The sequence below is a fragment of the Pongo abelii genome, chromosome 1, assembly GCF_028885655.2.
Source record: "Pongo abelii isolate AG06213 chromosome 1, NHGRI_mPonAbe1-v2.0_pri, whole genome shotgun sequence".
In the NCBI taxonomy this organism is placed as follows: Eukaryota; Metazoa; Chordata; class Mammalia; order Primates; family Hominidae; genus Pongo; species Pongo abelii.
In genome coordinates this window covers 117,821,209-117,837,991 of record NC_071985.2, presented here as the reverse complement: position 1 = coordinate 117,837,991, position 16,783 = coordinate 117,821,209, and the positions used below count along the sequence as shown (strand labels likewise).

Genomic DNA, 16,783 nt, shown 5'->3' with positions numbered 1-16,783 from the left:
TGACAAGGAAAGATTAGGCTCGCAGACATTTTGAAGGGTGTGTAAGGCAGGCTTTATTTGGTGAAAAGTGAAAAAAGGGGAACAGGGACTGTCAGCAAAGTGAGAGTGCTGCTATCAAGCTTTCTGCCTCACAGATTGAAACCCCAGTTACCACACAGGAATAGGAGGGGTCAGGCTCCTCTTTCTTGCAAATGGCATGAACTTCCCAAGGCCCCACCCTGTCCTCCCAGTGCACAGGCTGGTCGGAGGTTCTCCGGGGAGACCTTTTTACTTGGAGACCTTTTTACATTCTCCATTCTAAAGAAGTACATCTAACTGCCATTAGAATAAGGATAAGGATAAGGACAAAGATCAATCTTAATTGCTTCCTGCTGACAGGAGGTGCTGTTTTGGGAAAACAGCAGTCAGATCTCCCTCAGAGACCTATCTAAGGATTCCTGGCAAAAGGGGCCAATGTCTGAGGCTCTGGTTGCATGACCGTTTTGGAGTTTGTTTGATGGCCTACAGGTGAGAAGACACAAACAGGGTTATTAGAAACTATGTATCAAAATAAAATGTGGGGTGGGCGGTAAGGACAGCTCAAAAATCCCAAGGCCTTTTACCAGTTTGCACGGGGAAGGGAGGGCCAAAAGCCTGACTGGTAAGAAAAACTTTTACCCTTTTGCTGGTATGTCAGGCTTCTGGGTTCCCTTCCCCTGAGCCCAATCCTAAGCTGACCAGTTTAAGGTTTGAGAAATTAACTCTTTCCAGTTTGGAGGATGCATCTGAGGGGAGTCTCCCATAGTACAGAGACACAATTACCTATCAGTGAAGAGAGGAGATAGGAGGAAAAAGGAAAAAAGAAGGTTTTTTTCCAAAGGAGTCCCAGGAGTTCAGGATGCATTTGAAAGGGGTACAGACTGAAGATGAATGGCTACTCATCTAGAAAAAGGAGAGCAGGCATTACTAGCGAATACCAGGGATATGTGAGGGAGGGAAAGTGAGGCATTCCTCTTTGCTTCCTCTGTTCTTGCATCCCTGAGTCCTGGCAACCATGACAGGGTACCACCCATTGGTGTTTTAGTGGCTTTCACTCATGTTAACAGGGGAGCCTAGAGGGTGGAAGTATCTGCTCTTACCCACATATGCGATATCTCCCCTGCTGTCAGTAGCCTTTGAATTCCTTAGACCTCATTTATGTCATGGATATGAGCATAGACTTTATCCATGAAATGGGAAGCTTGGCTTAATTGGCAGGAATCAGCCACACTCACCTGCACTGTGCCTTTTAACTTCCATTATTGTCAGCCTCTGGATCCAGTTTTCTTTCCTAGTGCTTTGACCCAAAGCTTGGAATTGAGTTTGGGAACAAAATGTGTCTCAGGGGTGTTGCATGGACTCCTTATCGTAAGCTGAATGCTAAGGTAACACTGTGGAACTGAGTTTTCCTCCAACAAGGGAGAGAAAAGGATGTCTTGTGACATGCCCAGATAACTGGTGGCTATCATTATGCTTGCTAAGATTTGGGTGCATTGTGCTTGGCTTTGGCTAGCTCCCTTGGTCTCACTTTCCCAAAAAAGAAACCTCAAGGTGATGGGCACCTTTATTTATTTATTTATTCCCATCATCTGTCCGGATTTGCAAGATAATTGCTCAGAACTAGAATATTGATCCAGATTTTTACATTACCCATCCCCTTGTCTTCCTTCTGAGCCACATCTGGAGAATGCTGGTTGGTTCATAGGAACAAGCAGGGTTAGTCTAAAATGTAGGCAAAAACTTAAAAACAACTAATGAGTTTAGAATGTAATGACAAATGTATGATAAGTTTTGAAACATAATTTCTCTCTCTCCAGTCCTCATTTTTGTTAAAAAAACAAATCATGATAGGACTGAGTTGTTTGCAAAATAGACTTTAGTCTTATACTTGGCCTGATTTTTTGCATACAGTACAGCAAGAATAACTATTTCTACATAGGACTTCTAGATTGGCTTTGATGGTACTCTGTTCCACAAGGAATCTCAGATAAGACCTTTTAAAGCTAAGCCCAGCCATGGATTTGTATCCTCAGATACCTCTGAGTTGGGTAATCCTCTCCTCCTAAGGTCCCAAGATATACTTGGAACTCCTGGCCTGTTAGAAAGTGACATTCTTCACTGACCACAGGTCAGGAACCCTGTACAGGGCTGTGCAGTCAAGGGTGTGAGGCCAGTTTTTTCCCAAGGGGCTTTTATTGGCTGTGCAAGTCAAGTTTGACTCCTTAAAGGGAAGCATACCCTTCCAGTCAAAGCCTTGGTAAAACAACCAGTTTCTTTAATTGCGTCCTGTTGCAAAAGAAAATGGATTCTTATTGCACTGATGCAAACAACTATATTGCCGTAAGTTAACAATACTCACAGATAGTTTCCAAATTCTAGAGGAACCAGGCAGAGAGAAACAAACATGCTCTAAATTTTGTTCACAAGAGTATACCTTACTCAATTATTAAAGGCTGTAAATAGTCCAAAATGTTTCCTTTACTCTGAAAAACAAAACAAGGATCAGCAATATTCCAAGCAAAAGTCAAAAAGATTGCTTCAGTTTTCTGAATTCACTCAGTTAGCTCTTCTTTTCCTTGATATTCGTGAACATTTTAGCTCTTCATGAATTCTGTACATTTCCCTTTATTCCGGTGTCATAATCTTCAAAGTTATCACACCTGTATGTGAGAGCACCTGTCAAAGTTCTATAGCTTATTATAAACCATCTTTTGAAAAGAATTAAAACAAGACAACAATTGTCTGTGAATAACGAAATGTCCAGGGTAGTTACAATTAGAAACGCAATTGACAAAGAAGTTTGGTACCTCCGTGGTTTACAATAACTTAACCTTAATTGTGATTGATAGCATACTCAGACATCAGAATTGTAGAAATCCCATACAATTTGGGAACATATATTAGTATTATTCACCAAAATAAAACCTAAAGAATATTGAACTAAACATGTAACTAAACATTTATGTCACATAATCCTGTTTACCTCTTTTCTGGATACTCCAGAGGCCCTTCTGAAGCATCGGAAAATCCTGGCGTCAGGAAAGGCAATTTCGAAACTGAAGTTTGATTTTGGGAAGCCTGTTAAATATGTTAGAGGTTGAAAACAATGTTATGAAATAGAATTCCAGATGACATAAATCATTTATTTTGCCAAAATCGTGATTCAGAAACTTTTATAACCTGTTACAGATTTTGCTTAAGAGCAGATTAGTGCCTTATGAATACCTTGTTGTGCTTTTATTTTAATGCTCAATTTACAGAAAAACCCTATAATGCCTTTTTGAATTTAGTCAATATATGCACACACAGAGTTTTTGCAAGATTAATTTTTACAATCCTTCCACCACTTGTTTGAACTTTTAACTTTATTTTATCCAATTTGAAACAATTCTTTAACCTTAGGCAAGAATTTACATTTTTAATGCCTTCTTATAACCTTTTTTTTTTGAGATGGAATTTTGCTCTGTCACCCAGGCTGGAGTGTGGTGGCGTGTGCAACCTCTGCCTCCCAGGTTCAAGTGATTTTCCTGCCTGAGCCTCCCAAGTAGCTGGGATTATAGGTGCCCACCACCATGCCTGGCTAATTTTTGTATTTTTTATAGAGATAGGGTTTTGCCATGTTGGCCAGGCTGGTCTCAAACTCCTGACCACAAGTGATCCACCTCCCTCGGCCTCCCGAAGTGTTGGGATTACAGGCATGAGCCACTGCGCCTAGCCTCTTATAACCTTTTATTAAAAACACATTTTACTGTTCTTATACACCTCACATGTAAATCTATTTCCAGTAGTCTCAATTACATGTCATGTTGGTAATTTTTAGCAATTTTTAACTTCAATGTAAAATCTGGTAAGTTGTTTTGAGTATGTGCTACGAGCAGCTAAGGTTTGACTCCTTCCTGCATAATTAAGGGTGTGATTAGTTCCATATGTCCCCATGCCTTACCAAGTTGAACAGTTCTCAAAAACCAAAAAGCAGTTTATAACCTTAAAACACTTAACAAACCTTGCATCTGACCTGCATAATTTAGTCCATCTATTTATATTTTGATGATATCTGCTTTTTACCAATAATCTTTAAGTCAGTCTTTATTTTACAAAGATTAAAGTTACATGAACTGAAAGGTACCACAGTTTTTATCTTCCCTTTAAAAAATATTTGATCCAAGCACTTATCTTCCTTTAAGCCAATTAATTAGAGCTCTTTTTAGAGACATCACACATATGTAACTACATAGACAGGCAGAAGAAACCCCAGCTGTCATAAGATCTTTTCAAATGGGGAGAGGGATCTATCTGCTTTTAATTCCTGGGGTTCCATGAGGATAACAGAGGTCTCTCCCCACTCAGATGTGCATTAAAAGTGGCAAGGCAAAATCGAGAAAAATAATTCAGTCAACTGAAAAAAACCTTTTCCCAGAAAAATAAGGTCCAATAAAAGGAAAACATAAAGGCCTTATAAATAGAACTATAACTTGGATATCCATTTTAATTAAGCTGAAGGCTCCTCAAGAAAATCCTTTTAACTCCATTATTAGCCAACTTTAGTTGGGCCAAGCTACCAATACTTCTGACTTTCAAACTTTACTAAAGGCTCAGAGAAAGGAAAATCCAAGGCAGTGCGTGGAGGGGAAGAGAGTCAATAAGCAGCAAAAGGTTATGCAGATATGAAACCATAAAGGACTCATTCGCTAAGCTAGGATTGAACCTGGGGCCACCATTGTAAAATGGCAAAGGCTAGAATAAAACATTGCTACGTGGTTACAGGTCTTGCTCCCAAGGACAGCAAGATGGAGGCCTGCAGCAAAGTTTGCTGAGGACTATACAGAAAGTCATGCAAAGCATGCTCGATTGGTTGCAGCTTAAGACGAACCTCACAAATCCTTTCTCACAACTAAAACTACAGAAAATATAAATAGTGATCCCCATCATTCCTGGCCCAGCAAAATGTCTTCCAAAAAGAAAAAAACCTGGTTTAAAAGTTACCTGCTGACAAGGTAGAGAAAAGGATGAGACAGCTCAGATGCTGGGCTGTGTTAACTGCTGACAGGGTGAAGACAAAAGGATGCCTGGGGGAAGAACTTATTATTCTTATGCAAGTTGTTCCTCCACTAGGGAGAGAAGCATAATTGCTGTGGGATGGAGCTGGACTACCTGGTTGGGGGTGGGGGGGGGAGACTCCACGGGTTCTTGGCAGGGAATGCCAGCCAGCCTCGTGGGGCCCTTGGGTCATGCGTCCCAGCAGGGAGGGGAGGACGACGGGGAACTGCTGCTCGCCCATCTGTACCAAAAAAAGAAAGAAAAGGCCATGGAAAGGCTGGGTTGGACTGAGGCCGACATTCCAGATCTCCGGGAGCAATGGGAGTGGGGGCACAGTTTCCTCTATCCTCAGAAGAAATCCGAAGGAAAAAAGGCTTAGAAGCGAAAGAGAAAAAGATTTTTTTTTTGGTTTGCATCTCACTCACCCTTTCTCAAGCCTTATGTTTCGCAAACAATATGTAGGAAAAAACCGGGTTCTTGTTGCAGGATCAGGAAAGATTAGACTTGCAGACACTTTAAAGGGTGAGTAGGGCAGGGTTTATTGGGTGAAAAGGACAAAAAGGGCCACAGGGACTCTCAGCAAAGAAAGAGTCCTGCTAGCAGGCTTTCTGCATGACAGATTGAATCTCTGGTTACCACATAAGAGCAGGAGGGATCAAGTTCATCCCCCACCCCGCAAACGGCAGGAGCTTCCTGAGGCCCCGCCCTGTCCTCCCAGTGGGCAGGCTTATCCGAGGTTCTCCAGGGTGCTCTTTTTACTTGGCCGTCTCATTATATATGAACAACAATCAATATCTGGATTCTCAGGATCAGAATGTCTTGATTGGTGTGCAGCTCTTTACTTGCTAGTTAGCTATATGATCAAGAGCAGTTTACCTAAACTCTTGATGCCTCAGTTTTTCCATCTATGAAATGGAAAAAATAATTGTACATATTTCATAGGGTGATTGTGAGGAATAAACAAGATAATTCACTTACTCATTTAACAAACGTTTGTTGAGTTTTTCAGCTGGGCATGGTGGCTCACACGTGTAATCTCAGCACTTTGGGAGGCTGAGGTGAGCAGATCACTTGAGGCCAGGAGTTTGAGATCGGCCTAGACAGTATGGCAAAACCCTGTCTCTACTAAAAATACAAAAATTAGCTGGGCGTGGTGGCAGTGTGTCTGTAATCCCAGCTACTCAGGAGGCTGAGACAGAATCGCTTGAGCCCGGGAGGCGGAGGTTGCAGTGAGCCGAGGTCGAACCACTGCACTCCAGCCTGGGCAACAGAGTGGACCCTGTCTGAAAAACAGAAACAAACATTTGTTGAGTTTTAATTATGCTAAAACTCTGGGGATACAGTGGGGAGCAAATGGACGCATATACTGCCTTCATGGAACGACAGCCATCAAGTAGTCACACTTAAATTCAATCACTCATTGAAATGTAACATTACAATGGTGACAAGGGCATTAAAGGATTAGTTCATAGTATGATGAGGCCTATGATAAAAGGATTTGAAATAGGTTAGGATAGGCTTTTTTGAAGAAGTAAGGATTGAACTGAAATCTGGAGAAAAAATACAGCATATCAGATAGAGAAAACATGCTAAGATTTTTTTCATAGGAGGCAGTATGGTGAGTACAAGATGAAGTGAAAGATGCTGCTGGAGAGTTAGATAGGAGCCTTACAATTCATGGCCTTGTAAATCATATCAAAGGAATTTTGTATTTATCCTGAGAGGAATGGGACACTCCAGATAATTTTAGCAGGGAATGACTTGATCAGATTTGCATTTCAAAAAGCACATTTGGCCTGAAGGAGAATATTTATTAAGGTAGAACTGTTAAGAGTAGACAGACAATCACAGTAGCCAGAGGACAGATGATGGTGGCTTAGTCTGGGAGGTCATAGCAGTAGTGAGAAAAAGTGATGTAGGATGACATTACCATTTGTTAAAAATACTCTCCTTTCTCCATTGAATTGCTTTTGCACATTTATTAAAAAAATCAATTAGCCGTGTTTGTATGGGTCTATTCTGGACTCTCTTATGTTTTCTTGGTGTATTTGTCTATTCATTTGCCAATATTGCAGTGTCTTGATTACTGTAGATTTAATACTAAGTCTTAGAATTGGGTAATGTGATTCCTCTAACTTTATTATTCATTTTCAAAATTGTTGTAGCTATTCTAGTTCCTTTACATTTCCATATGAATTTTATAATTAGCTTTTCTTTCTTTCTTTTTTTTTTTTGAGATGGAGTCTCGCTCTGTTGCCCAGGCTGGAGTGCAGTGGTGCGATCTCGGCTCACTGCAAGCTCTGCCTCCCGGATTCATGCCATTTTCCTGCCTCAGCCTCCTGAGTAGCTGGGACTACAGGCACCCACCACCACGCCTGGCTACTTTTTTGTATTTTTAGTAGAGATGGGGTTTCACCGTGTTAGCCAGGATGGTCTCGATCTCCTGACCTTGTGATCTGCCTGCCTCAGCCTCCCAAAGTGCTGGGATTACAGGCGTGAACCACTATGCCCGGCCTAGAATTAGCTTTTCTATACCTTAAAAAACCCTTGCTGAAATTGTTATTGGAATTATGTGAAATATATAGATTAATTCGGGTTGAACTGACATCATTAGTATGTTGAATCTTCTAGTACATGAACATAGTGTCTGTTTCTATTTTTATAGATCTTCTTTATAATGATTTATTTCATTAGCATTTTGCAGTATTCAGCATACAGTACTGTAAATGTTATATTAGGTTTATCCCTAAGTATTTCTCTTTTTGCAGGTATTTTAAATAACTACCAAATAGGCATTTGATTTCTTTTTCTTGCCTTATTGCGTGGCCTCAGACTTCCAGTATGCTGAATAACAGTGGTGAGCTTGTAAATCTTTGATATCCTAAGCTTAAGAGAAAAACATTCAGTGTTTTACCATTAAGTTATGATGTTACTTGCAGGTTTTTTGTATAAAGTTCTCTTGTATTTCTAGTTCACTGAAAGTTCATATTATGAATTGATGTTGAACTGTGTCAAATGCTTTTTCTGTGTCAATTTCTATGATCATGTGGTTTTTCTTCTTTAGACCATTAATGTGGTGTATTCATTGATTTACAAATATTGAATGAGCCTTGCATTTCCAGGATAAACCCCATTTGGTGTTGAGTATTGTACTTTCTTTTTCTATATTACTGAATTTTATTTGTTAATATTTTGCTGAGGATTTTTACATTTGAGTTCATAAGAGATGTTGGTCTGTAGATTTCTTTTCTTTTGCTATCTGTGTCTGGTTTTGGAGATAAAGTAATGCTGGCTTTGTAAAATGAACTGAGAAGCTGTTTCACAGTTCTCAGTGAACTATCCCAAAGTTCAAAGAAGCTTAGAGGCTGAAGAAAGAGGCTTATAAATCCGGTTTCTTGGAAACATTTAATAGGGACTTACAAACAGAAGCCATGTGTGTCTCAAGTAGTGGTAAGACAAGATGATGAATCCCTGCATCGTTAACCCCCAGACCCAAGGATTATATACCTTAGAGGAGGGGCACATGTGCTTCAGAGGCAATACTAGGAATATGTCTTAAGGGCAGGATTTACTGAAAGTACCTTCTTGTACACAAGGAACAATAGATAAACTGGAAATCTTAGAGGCCTTTCTGGAACAGGGGTTAAGCAGAAGCCAACGTGGTAGATTTGCTTCCAAGATAGAGTTGTTTTAGGCTCCATAGAAGCTTTTGTTTCTTTTCTGTTTTCTGGAAGAGATTGTGTAGAATTGGTATAATTTCTTCTTTAAGTGTTTGGTAGAATTCTCTAGTGAAACCACTTGGGCCTAGAGATTTCTTTTTGGCAAGGTCTTCACTATGGATTTAATTTTTTTTATTGCTACAGAACTATGCAGTTTACCTGTTTAATCTTGAATGATTTTGGTAGTTTTTGGTTTTAAAGAAATTAGTCCATTTCCCCCAAGTTGTCAAATTTCTGTGCATAGAATTTTTTGTAGCATTTCCTGTTATCCTTTTTAATATCTGTACGGTCTGTAGGATTACCTTCTTTCTGTTACTGATATTGGTTGTTGTGTCATTTCTCTTTTTTGTCTCTCTCTTTTTTTTTTGGAGATGGAGTCTTGTTCTATCACCCAGGCTGGAGTGTCGTGGCATGATCTAGGCTCACTGCAACCTACACCTCCTGGGTTCAAGTGATTCTCCTGCTTCAGCCTCCTGAGTAGCTGGGATTACAGACATGCACTACCACACCCTACTAATTTTTTGTATTTTTAGTAGAGATGGGGTTTCATTGTATTGGCCAGGCTGGTCTCGAACTCCTGACCTCAAGTGATGCACCCGCCTTGACCTCCCAAAGTGCTGGGATTACAACTGTGAGCCACCGTGCCTGGCCCCTTTTTTATTAGTCTTGGTAGAGGTTTCTTAATTTCATAGATCTTTTCAAATAATTAGTTTATATTTCATTGATTCTTTCTATTGTTTTTCTGTTTTCAATCTCATTGTTTTCTGCTCATATCTTTATTATTTCCTTCCTTCTGCTACTTTGAGTTTATTTTGCTCTCTTTCTAGATTCCTAAGGTGGAAGTTTAGATTGTTTTGAGACCTTTCTTTTCTATAAGCATTTGCATGCTATAAATTTCCTCTAGTCACCTTTTCAGCTGCATTTCACAAATTTTTATATGTTGTATTCTCATTTAGGTTAAAATAGTTTTAAATCTCTCTTGAGGATTTTCCTTTGATCCCATTTAGAAGTCTATTGTTTAATTTCCATGTATTTGGAGAATTTCCTGTTATTTTTTGTTATTCTTTTCTAGTTTAACTTTGTTATGGTCAGAGAATGTACTTTTTAAAAAATTTGTTAAGGTTTGTTTTATATATCAGATATGATATATCTTAGTGAATGTTCCATGTGCACTGAAAATAATATGTATTCTGCTATTGTTAGGTAGAGTGTTCTATAATTGTCAGTTAGGCTCAGTTGGCTGATGGTGTTGTACAAATATATGTTTTTAATTGAATTTTTGGGTCTAATTCTATTATTTATTGAGAGAAGAGTGTTAAAACTAGTACGATTTTGGAATTGTTTATTTATCTCTTTAATTCTATCAGTGATTGCTTCATGTGTTTTGAACTTCTGCTATAAACTTCACATTTATATATAACTACCATATCTCCTTGATGAATTGACCCTTTGGTTATAATTAAATGCCCTCAATTTATGATAATACTTCTTTGTTTTAAAGTCTATTTTAACATATTATAGCCACTCCATGTTTCTTATGCTTGTTGTTTGCATGATATATCTTTCAACCTACATTTGACTTTATATTTGTACATATGTGCTTATATGTAGCTTGCATATAATTGGGTCTTCTTTCTTTATGCACTCTGACAATCACTGCTAATTGGAGAATTTAGACCATTGATACCTTTAAAAATTGTTGTTTAAGTGTTGATGTGGCTTAGATTAGATTCACCATTTAAAAGTTGTTTTCCGTTTGCTCCTTTTGTTTTGTTCCTCTTTTAAACTCTCTGCCTTCTTTTGGGTTATGTGAATATTTTTTGGCATTCCATTTTAATGTATCTACTGGTATTTTGTCTATACTTCTCTGCATTTATTTTTGTGGCTGTTCTAAGGATTACGACATGTATCCATTACCTTGTCTATATTGAGTTAATATTGTACCACTTCATGTTACATGTTGAAACTTTTTTTTTTTTTTTAGATGGAGTCTTGCTCTGTTGCCCAGGCTGGAGTGCAGTGGCGTGATCTCGGCTCATTGCAAGCTCCGCCTCCTGGGTTCACGCCATTCTCCTGCCTCAGCCTCCCGAGTAGCTGGGACTACAGGCGCCCGCCACGACTCCTGGCTAATTTTTTGTATTTTTAGTAGAGATGGGGTTTCACTGTGTTAGCCAGGATAGTCTTGATGTCCTGACCTCGTGATCCACCCGCCTCGGCCTCCCTATTTATGTCCTTTTCCCACTTTGTCCTTTATGCTAGAGTTGTCATATATATTACACCTACATGCATTTACATCTTCCAAGACAGTGCTATAATTTTTGCTTTAGTAGTCATATGTTTTTTAAATAACTTGAGGAAGAATGATCTTTTATATTTACTGCAATATTTACCAGTTGTGATATTCTTTATTTTTTCCTGAAGATCCACGTTTACCTCTAATATTGTTCTCCTTCAGCCTAAAGAACTTCCTTTAGTATTTCTTGTAGTGCAGTTTTGCTGCTGACAAATTTTCTTAGTTTTTCTTTTTGAATATATTATTTATTTACTCTTCATTCTGGAAGGATTTTTTTTTTTTTTTTTTTTTTTTTTGCTATAGGATTGTGGGTTGACAGTTTTGTTTCTTTCAGCACCTTAAAGATGAAGTCTTATTGTCTTTGGTCCTCCATGTTTTCTAATTGGAGACCCACATGCTTTCAAGATTTTCTCCTTAACTTTGATTTTCAGCAGTACAGAAGTGAAGTTGAATTATTATATTTGAGATTCACTGCACTTCATAAATCTGTACATTTTTAACTTTCTTCAAATATGGGAAGTTTTGGCCATTTAAATACTTTTCTGCCCTATTTTTGCTGTCTTCTCCTTCTAAGATTACAATTATACATTGATTTGATCTTTTTATATTGTTCCACAGGTTCCTGAGGTGCTATTCATTTTATTTCAACGTTTTTTCTCTGTATTCTTCAGACTATAGTTTCTGTTGTTCTGATAGTCAAATTCACTGTCTCTTTCCTTGTAATCTCCATTGTGCTCCTATGAGCATTCAATGAATTTTTTTTACCAGCTCTAAAATTTCCATTTGTTCTTATTTTCTATTTCTTTCCTTAGATTTTCTTTTTATTCATTTTAAGAGTATTTCCTATACCTGACTGAGCATAATTGAATTAGCTGCATTAAAGTTCTCGTCTGATAAAGTTCTCTCATCTTGGTTATACTGGTGTTAGCATATATTTGTTGCCTTTTCCCTTGAGAATGTTGACATTTTACCAGTTCTTTGTATGTTGAATAATTTTGGATTATATTCAGGACATTGTGAAGGTTATATTATGTAGATTCTATTATATTCTTCTGAATAATGTAAATGTTTTTGTTTTATCAATTAGCTTGCTAGATTCAAAAATAAACTTTATCTCACCTTCTATAAATAGTGCTTCAAATCTTAGTTTAATTCTCTGAGCCTTTGGTGTACTACTTTTGACTCTGTATAGGAATGTATGCTTCATGGGTTGTTTTTAAATTTGTGTAGTATTCATACATTGAATCAAGAGATTACTTTCGGTGGTTCTTTGTTCTGTATGATTTCTCCTTTATATTCTGGCAGCTGGTTGTGGTTCCCAGGGCTCCTTTCCCTGGTTCTACCAGGTTCCTCTAGCAAGAGAGATGGTGGGGTTTCTATTGTAGTTTTAGCTGCCTATACCACACTGCTTAGCAGTGCCTTTTCACCATTGGGACAAAGCTACCAAAACTGACAAACTCACTCCTCTTCCAGCCACTTGTGTTAATTTTTTTTTACTTGTTAAAATCCTTAGGTTATATATTGTCTCTCTCTCTCTCTCTCTCTCTCTCTCTCTCCCCCTCCCTCCCTCCCTCCTTCTTTCTCTCCCTCTCTCTCTCCCTTGCTGTACACACACACACACACACACACACACACACACACACACACATATTTATATGTATTTATGTATTTTGTCCAGAGTTTATAGAAGTTTTCAGTGGGAGAGCTGGTCTCTGGCATGAGATGATAGTGACATACTAAAAGCTAAAAGACTGCTTCTATTTTTTGATCTGTCAAATGGAGACATAAAAATCTGTCTTTACATTTCCATAGAGTAGTGTAAAGAATGAAAATATATTTTAAGCATCTAGTGAGGGCTGGTCATACAGAAGTCATTTGAAAGCATGAAACCATGGTTATTGTTATCAATCTGTCTCCACAGTCCTTGATATAATTTAAACACTTTTCATCTTGCATTTGTTTTGGCACAGTAGTCTCATTACTGGCTTTCTTGTTTTTAGGTTCACCCTACTTAAGCTTTCTTCTGCACTATTGCTAGTGTTATCTTTTAAAATCACAAATATGATGATATATTGTTACAGTAAAATTTTTTTTTCTTTTTTAAAATTTTTTAATTTTTTTTTTAATTTTTATTTATTTTTTTTCTAAAACTTCTTATTTATTTATTTATTATTATTATACTTTAGGTTTTATGGTACATGTGTGCAATGTGCAGGTTAGTTACATATGTATACATGTGCCATGCTGGTGCACTGCACCCACTAACTCGTCATCTAGCATTAGGTATATCTCCCAATGCTATCCCTCCCCCTTCCCTGTTACAGTAAAATTTATGATGATTCCACATTGCCTATAGATAAAATTCAGACTCCTTAACTATAATTAGTCGTTTTTATGGTTAATAATATAGGACCTTTTATTGCGAGGCCTTTTATAAAACTGTTGTGATGTTGTGCTTGGGAAGACAAAGTAAAAAGTGAGTTCATAAATATATGCTGTGTTGGATAGTAGAAGGAATGATGAGAAATTAATCATCTGTAACTAAAGAATTAATTATTGTGTTCCAGGGCTGTGTCTACTGAATTGTCTGTCATCATGTTTAGTCTTTGAATTTACTTAATATTGACTAATTTTCTCCTTTTAAAGAATTTTAGCCAGGGGGAAGCTCATAGTTCTTTCCACAGCTCCATTTGGGCAGTTTGATTACTTTCAATATGTGTATGGTTTGGCATTCCTGATTTGTTAATGTTTATAAATAGGGAGAAAAGGAAAAGCTTTTATATGAAAATAAACAATTTGAGAAGATTGCTGAAGAATTAAAAGGAACAGAACAAGAACTAATTGGTCTTCTCCAAGCCAGAGAGGTTTGTTTAAGGAAACATTTTTATTTTAAATATTTTGTTAATAGAATATAGATTTATGGATTATGGTGTAAGTATTTGTTTTGTTAAAGATTTCTTCACAAAATTCCTTTCCAAGCATTTATTATTACATTAATATGTTTATGATTGGTTTAAAACACATCTAGACAACCTCCATATTATAATGTGAGAAAGATCAGCATTTAAAAGATCAATATGATGCATTATGCTATGGTTTATAATAGTTATATTTCTTGATGTCTTGAGTATTTTTTCTTTTGAGACAGAGTCTCGCTATGTTGCCCAGGCTGGAGTGAAGTAGCTAATTCAAATGCACAATCATTGCACACTGCAGCTTTGAACTTCTGTGCTTCCTGGCTCATCCCCTCAAGTAGCTAGGATTATAGGGGCACACCACCATGCCTAGCCAAGTATTTCTTAATTGGTACTTTTGAAATTTAGCCTTCATTAAGTTAGGTTCTTAGTTTATAGTACTTTTTATAGTGCTCATGTTATAGTTTTAGAATTTGTATTTTAAAGTATGTTTCCAGTCCATGACAGTATTACATCTTGTCTTTTTATAATAATAAGAACATTTTAGTTTTTAAGACACTACCTGATTTCATCAATTAATATATTTCTCCTTGATAATATAACATTTTAATAGAAATTAATTACTTGGCAGAGTGATAAGAATATTTTATAGCATATAAATGTTTTTCTGGTTGAATTTTACAATATGAAGATAGAATTTACTTATATTGAATATGTCATTGTTCATTGTTTTAAAATTATAGTGATTATTCACTTTAAATTTACTTGTTTAAAATATTTGACATAACCTGCCAAATTTTTGCCAAATATATGACTTAATTACACAGTGACTATACCTTTGAAATGAGAAAATTCGAAAAACACTTGCCATAGTTATGTATGTTTATTTTGCAGAAAGAAGTACATGATTTGGAAATACAGTTAACTGCCGTTACCACAAGTGAACAGTATTATTCAAAAGAGGTTAAAGATCTGAAAACTCAGCTTGAAAATGAGAAGTATGTTTTCCATTTATCTAAAAATAGCTTATGTACTCAATTCCTAAGCTTTCTGGTAATAAATAATAATTTAGTAAATTATATTTAATATTTATTTGAATGGATTTGAAATTGTATTTTATTCTTAAGGATCTAAATAATGTGCTAATTTCATTGCTAAGGAAAGTACATATCACTGACATAAAAAAAGAGTACATCCCAAAGTTGAGAACTACTTTAGATCAATGTGTTACTTTTCTTAGAGGTATTTAGTTCCCCATAAAAATAATCATTTTCATTCTAACTAGTTGTTTTGGTTGTTTTGCTAAATTATTTTATAGGTTTTTGCTGATAAAGTGTCAAAATAAAAATTTATTTCTTACATTATCCAAATAAAATATTGAATTGGATGATTTTACCTACTCAGTAAGTTTAATTTGGAGAGAAATCAGGGGAAATTATTATTGTATTATTACTCAGAGAAAAGTAAATTCAAGTAGCCAGTATAGTGGTGGTTAGCATGATTTTCCCCTTTTGGTGGCTTCTCAGTGCTAGATTAAATATGAGAAGTAAACAGTTTATGCAGCATCCTCTCCTTTCCTTTTTATCTAATTCTCTATTTCTGGTACCTTTTCAATAGTACTTTTTTAAGGGCCCTAGGTTAAACTCATCTATTAACTAATATCCCTTTTAATGAATGGACTGGTTAGTTATTTGCACTTTAATGTAAATTTGTTATCCTTAGTATATTTGCTTTTCAACTTTTCATGGCTTAGTGAAACACTTTATCTCCTTTTTGATGAATTTCCAGTATCATTAAGTAGAAATAGACAATAGATAATAGATGCTCCTAAAATCACTCTGTAGAGCCACATACTCCTCTGCCTTCATTTAAAATTGATATTGGATGTAAGCAATACAGCAAGAATCTCTCTTCCAATGTAGAACATTTGAGATCTTTTAAGAGCAAGTTAGGTGTTGTGCACAAAAGTTAAACTTAGTTTTTTTTTTTTAATACTTTAAGTTTTAGGGTACATGTGCACAACGTGCAGGTAAAAATATCTTAATTAAACACAGCTCATGCCTCATGTACTACTTTAATCAAGTTATAGGAAGTTTGAAATAACTTCTAAGAGACAGTCTAATGGAGAGGAAAAAATTATTGAAGAAAATAATGTACTCTTCAAAATTTGTGGAAAGTATGAAAGGATGAGCAAACAGGGAATATGCAAGGAAATATATTGTATGACATTTGAAAATTTAGTAAATAAAAATTTCAAAAATATAAAAATTAGAGGCAATAATGTAATGATCAACCTATCACCCAGCTTCAGGAATTATAAACCAATAGTCAATTTCGTTTCATGTTTTTCCCCCAGCCCTTCATCCCTTTCCCCTATCATTATGTTGAATTAAATTCCATATTATGTCATTACATTTGTAAATATTTTGGTATGACTTTTTTTAAAAAATAGGCTTAAGAATACTGAATTAACTTCACACTGCAACAAGCTTTCACTAGAAAACAAAGAGCTCACACAGGAAACAAGTGATATGACCCTAGAACTCAAGAATCAGCAAGAAGATATTAATGTGAGTTGAAAAAGAAAGTGCTGGTGACTTAGTTTTCTTCCAATTAGTAGGTTAGAATAGATGACCTCTAAAGACCCTTTGACCTTTAAAGTCTGATTGCTTTAGAGCTAAAACTTTGTTTTAGAAGAAAAATATGCATGTTGGTCTTATAGGGTGGTAATAGGCAACAGAGGCTACCCTCTGATTAAAATTAAAATGGAGGCCACTCCTAGAAAAAGTTAATTTAATTTT

At 36.4% G+C, this 16,783-nt stretch overlaps 1 protein-coding gene across 5 annotated transcripts in view; it reads left to right on the top strand.

Annotated features, from left to right (window-relative positions):
* The window catches only part of SYCP1 (synaptonemal complex protein 1), a 146,761-nt gene that overhangs the window by 41,832 nt on the left and 88,146 nt on the right, over positions 1 to 16,783 (top strand). For 3 of the 5 annotated variants that reach the window (XR_008512809.1, XM_002810393.3, XM_054529173.1), the window contains exons 17-19: positions 13,827 to 13,931; positions 14,877 to 14,980; positions 16,435 to 16,552. Coding sequence is in view for 4 of the 5 variants with exons in the window: in XM_002810393.3 (XP_002810439.1) it covers positions 13,827 to 13,931; positions 14,877 to 14,980; positions 16,435 to 16,552 (327 nt within the window). In the remaining variant the exon portion in view is untranslated. The remainder of the gene's footprint in view (positions 1 to 13,826; positions 13,932 to 14,876; positions 14,981 to 16,434; positions 16,553 to 16,783) is intronic. The other 2 variants (XM_054529179.1, XM_054529188.1) reach the window with 1 other exon arrangement.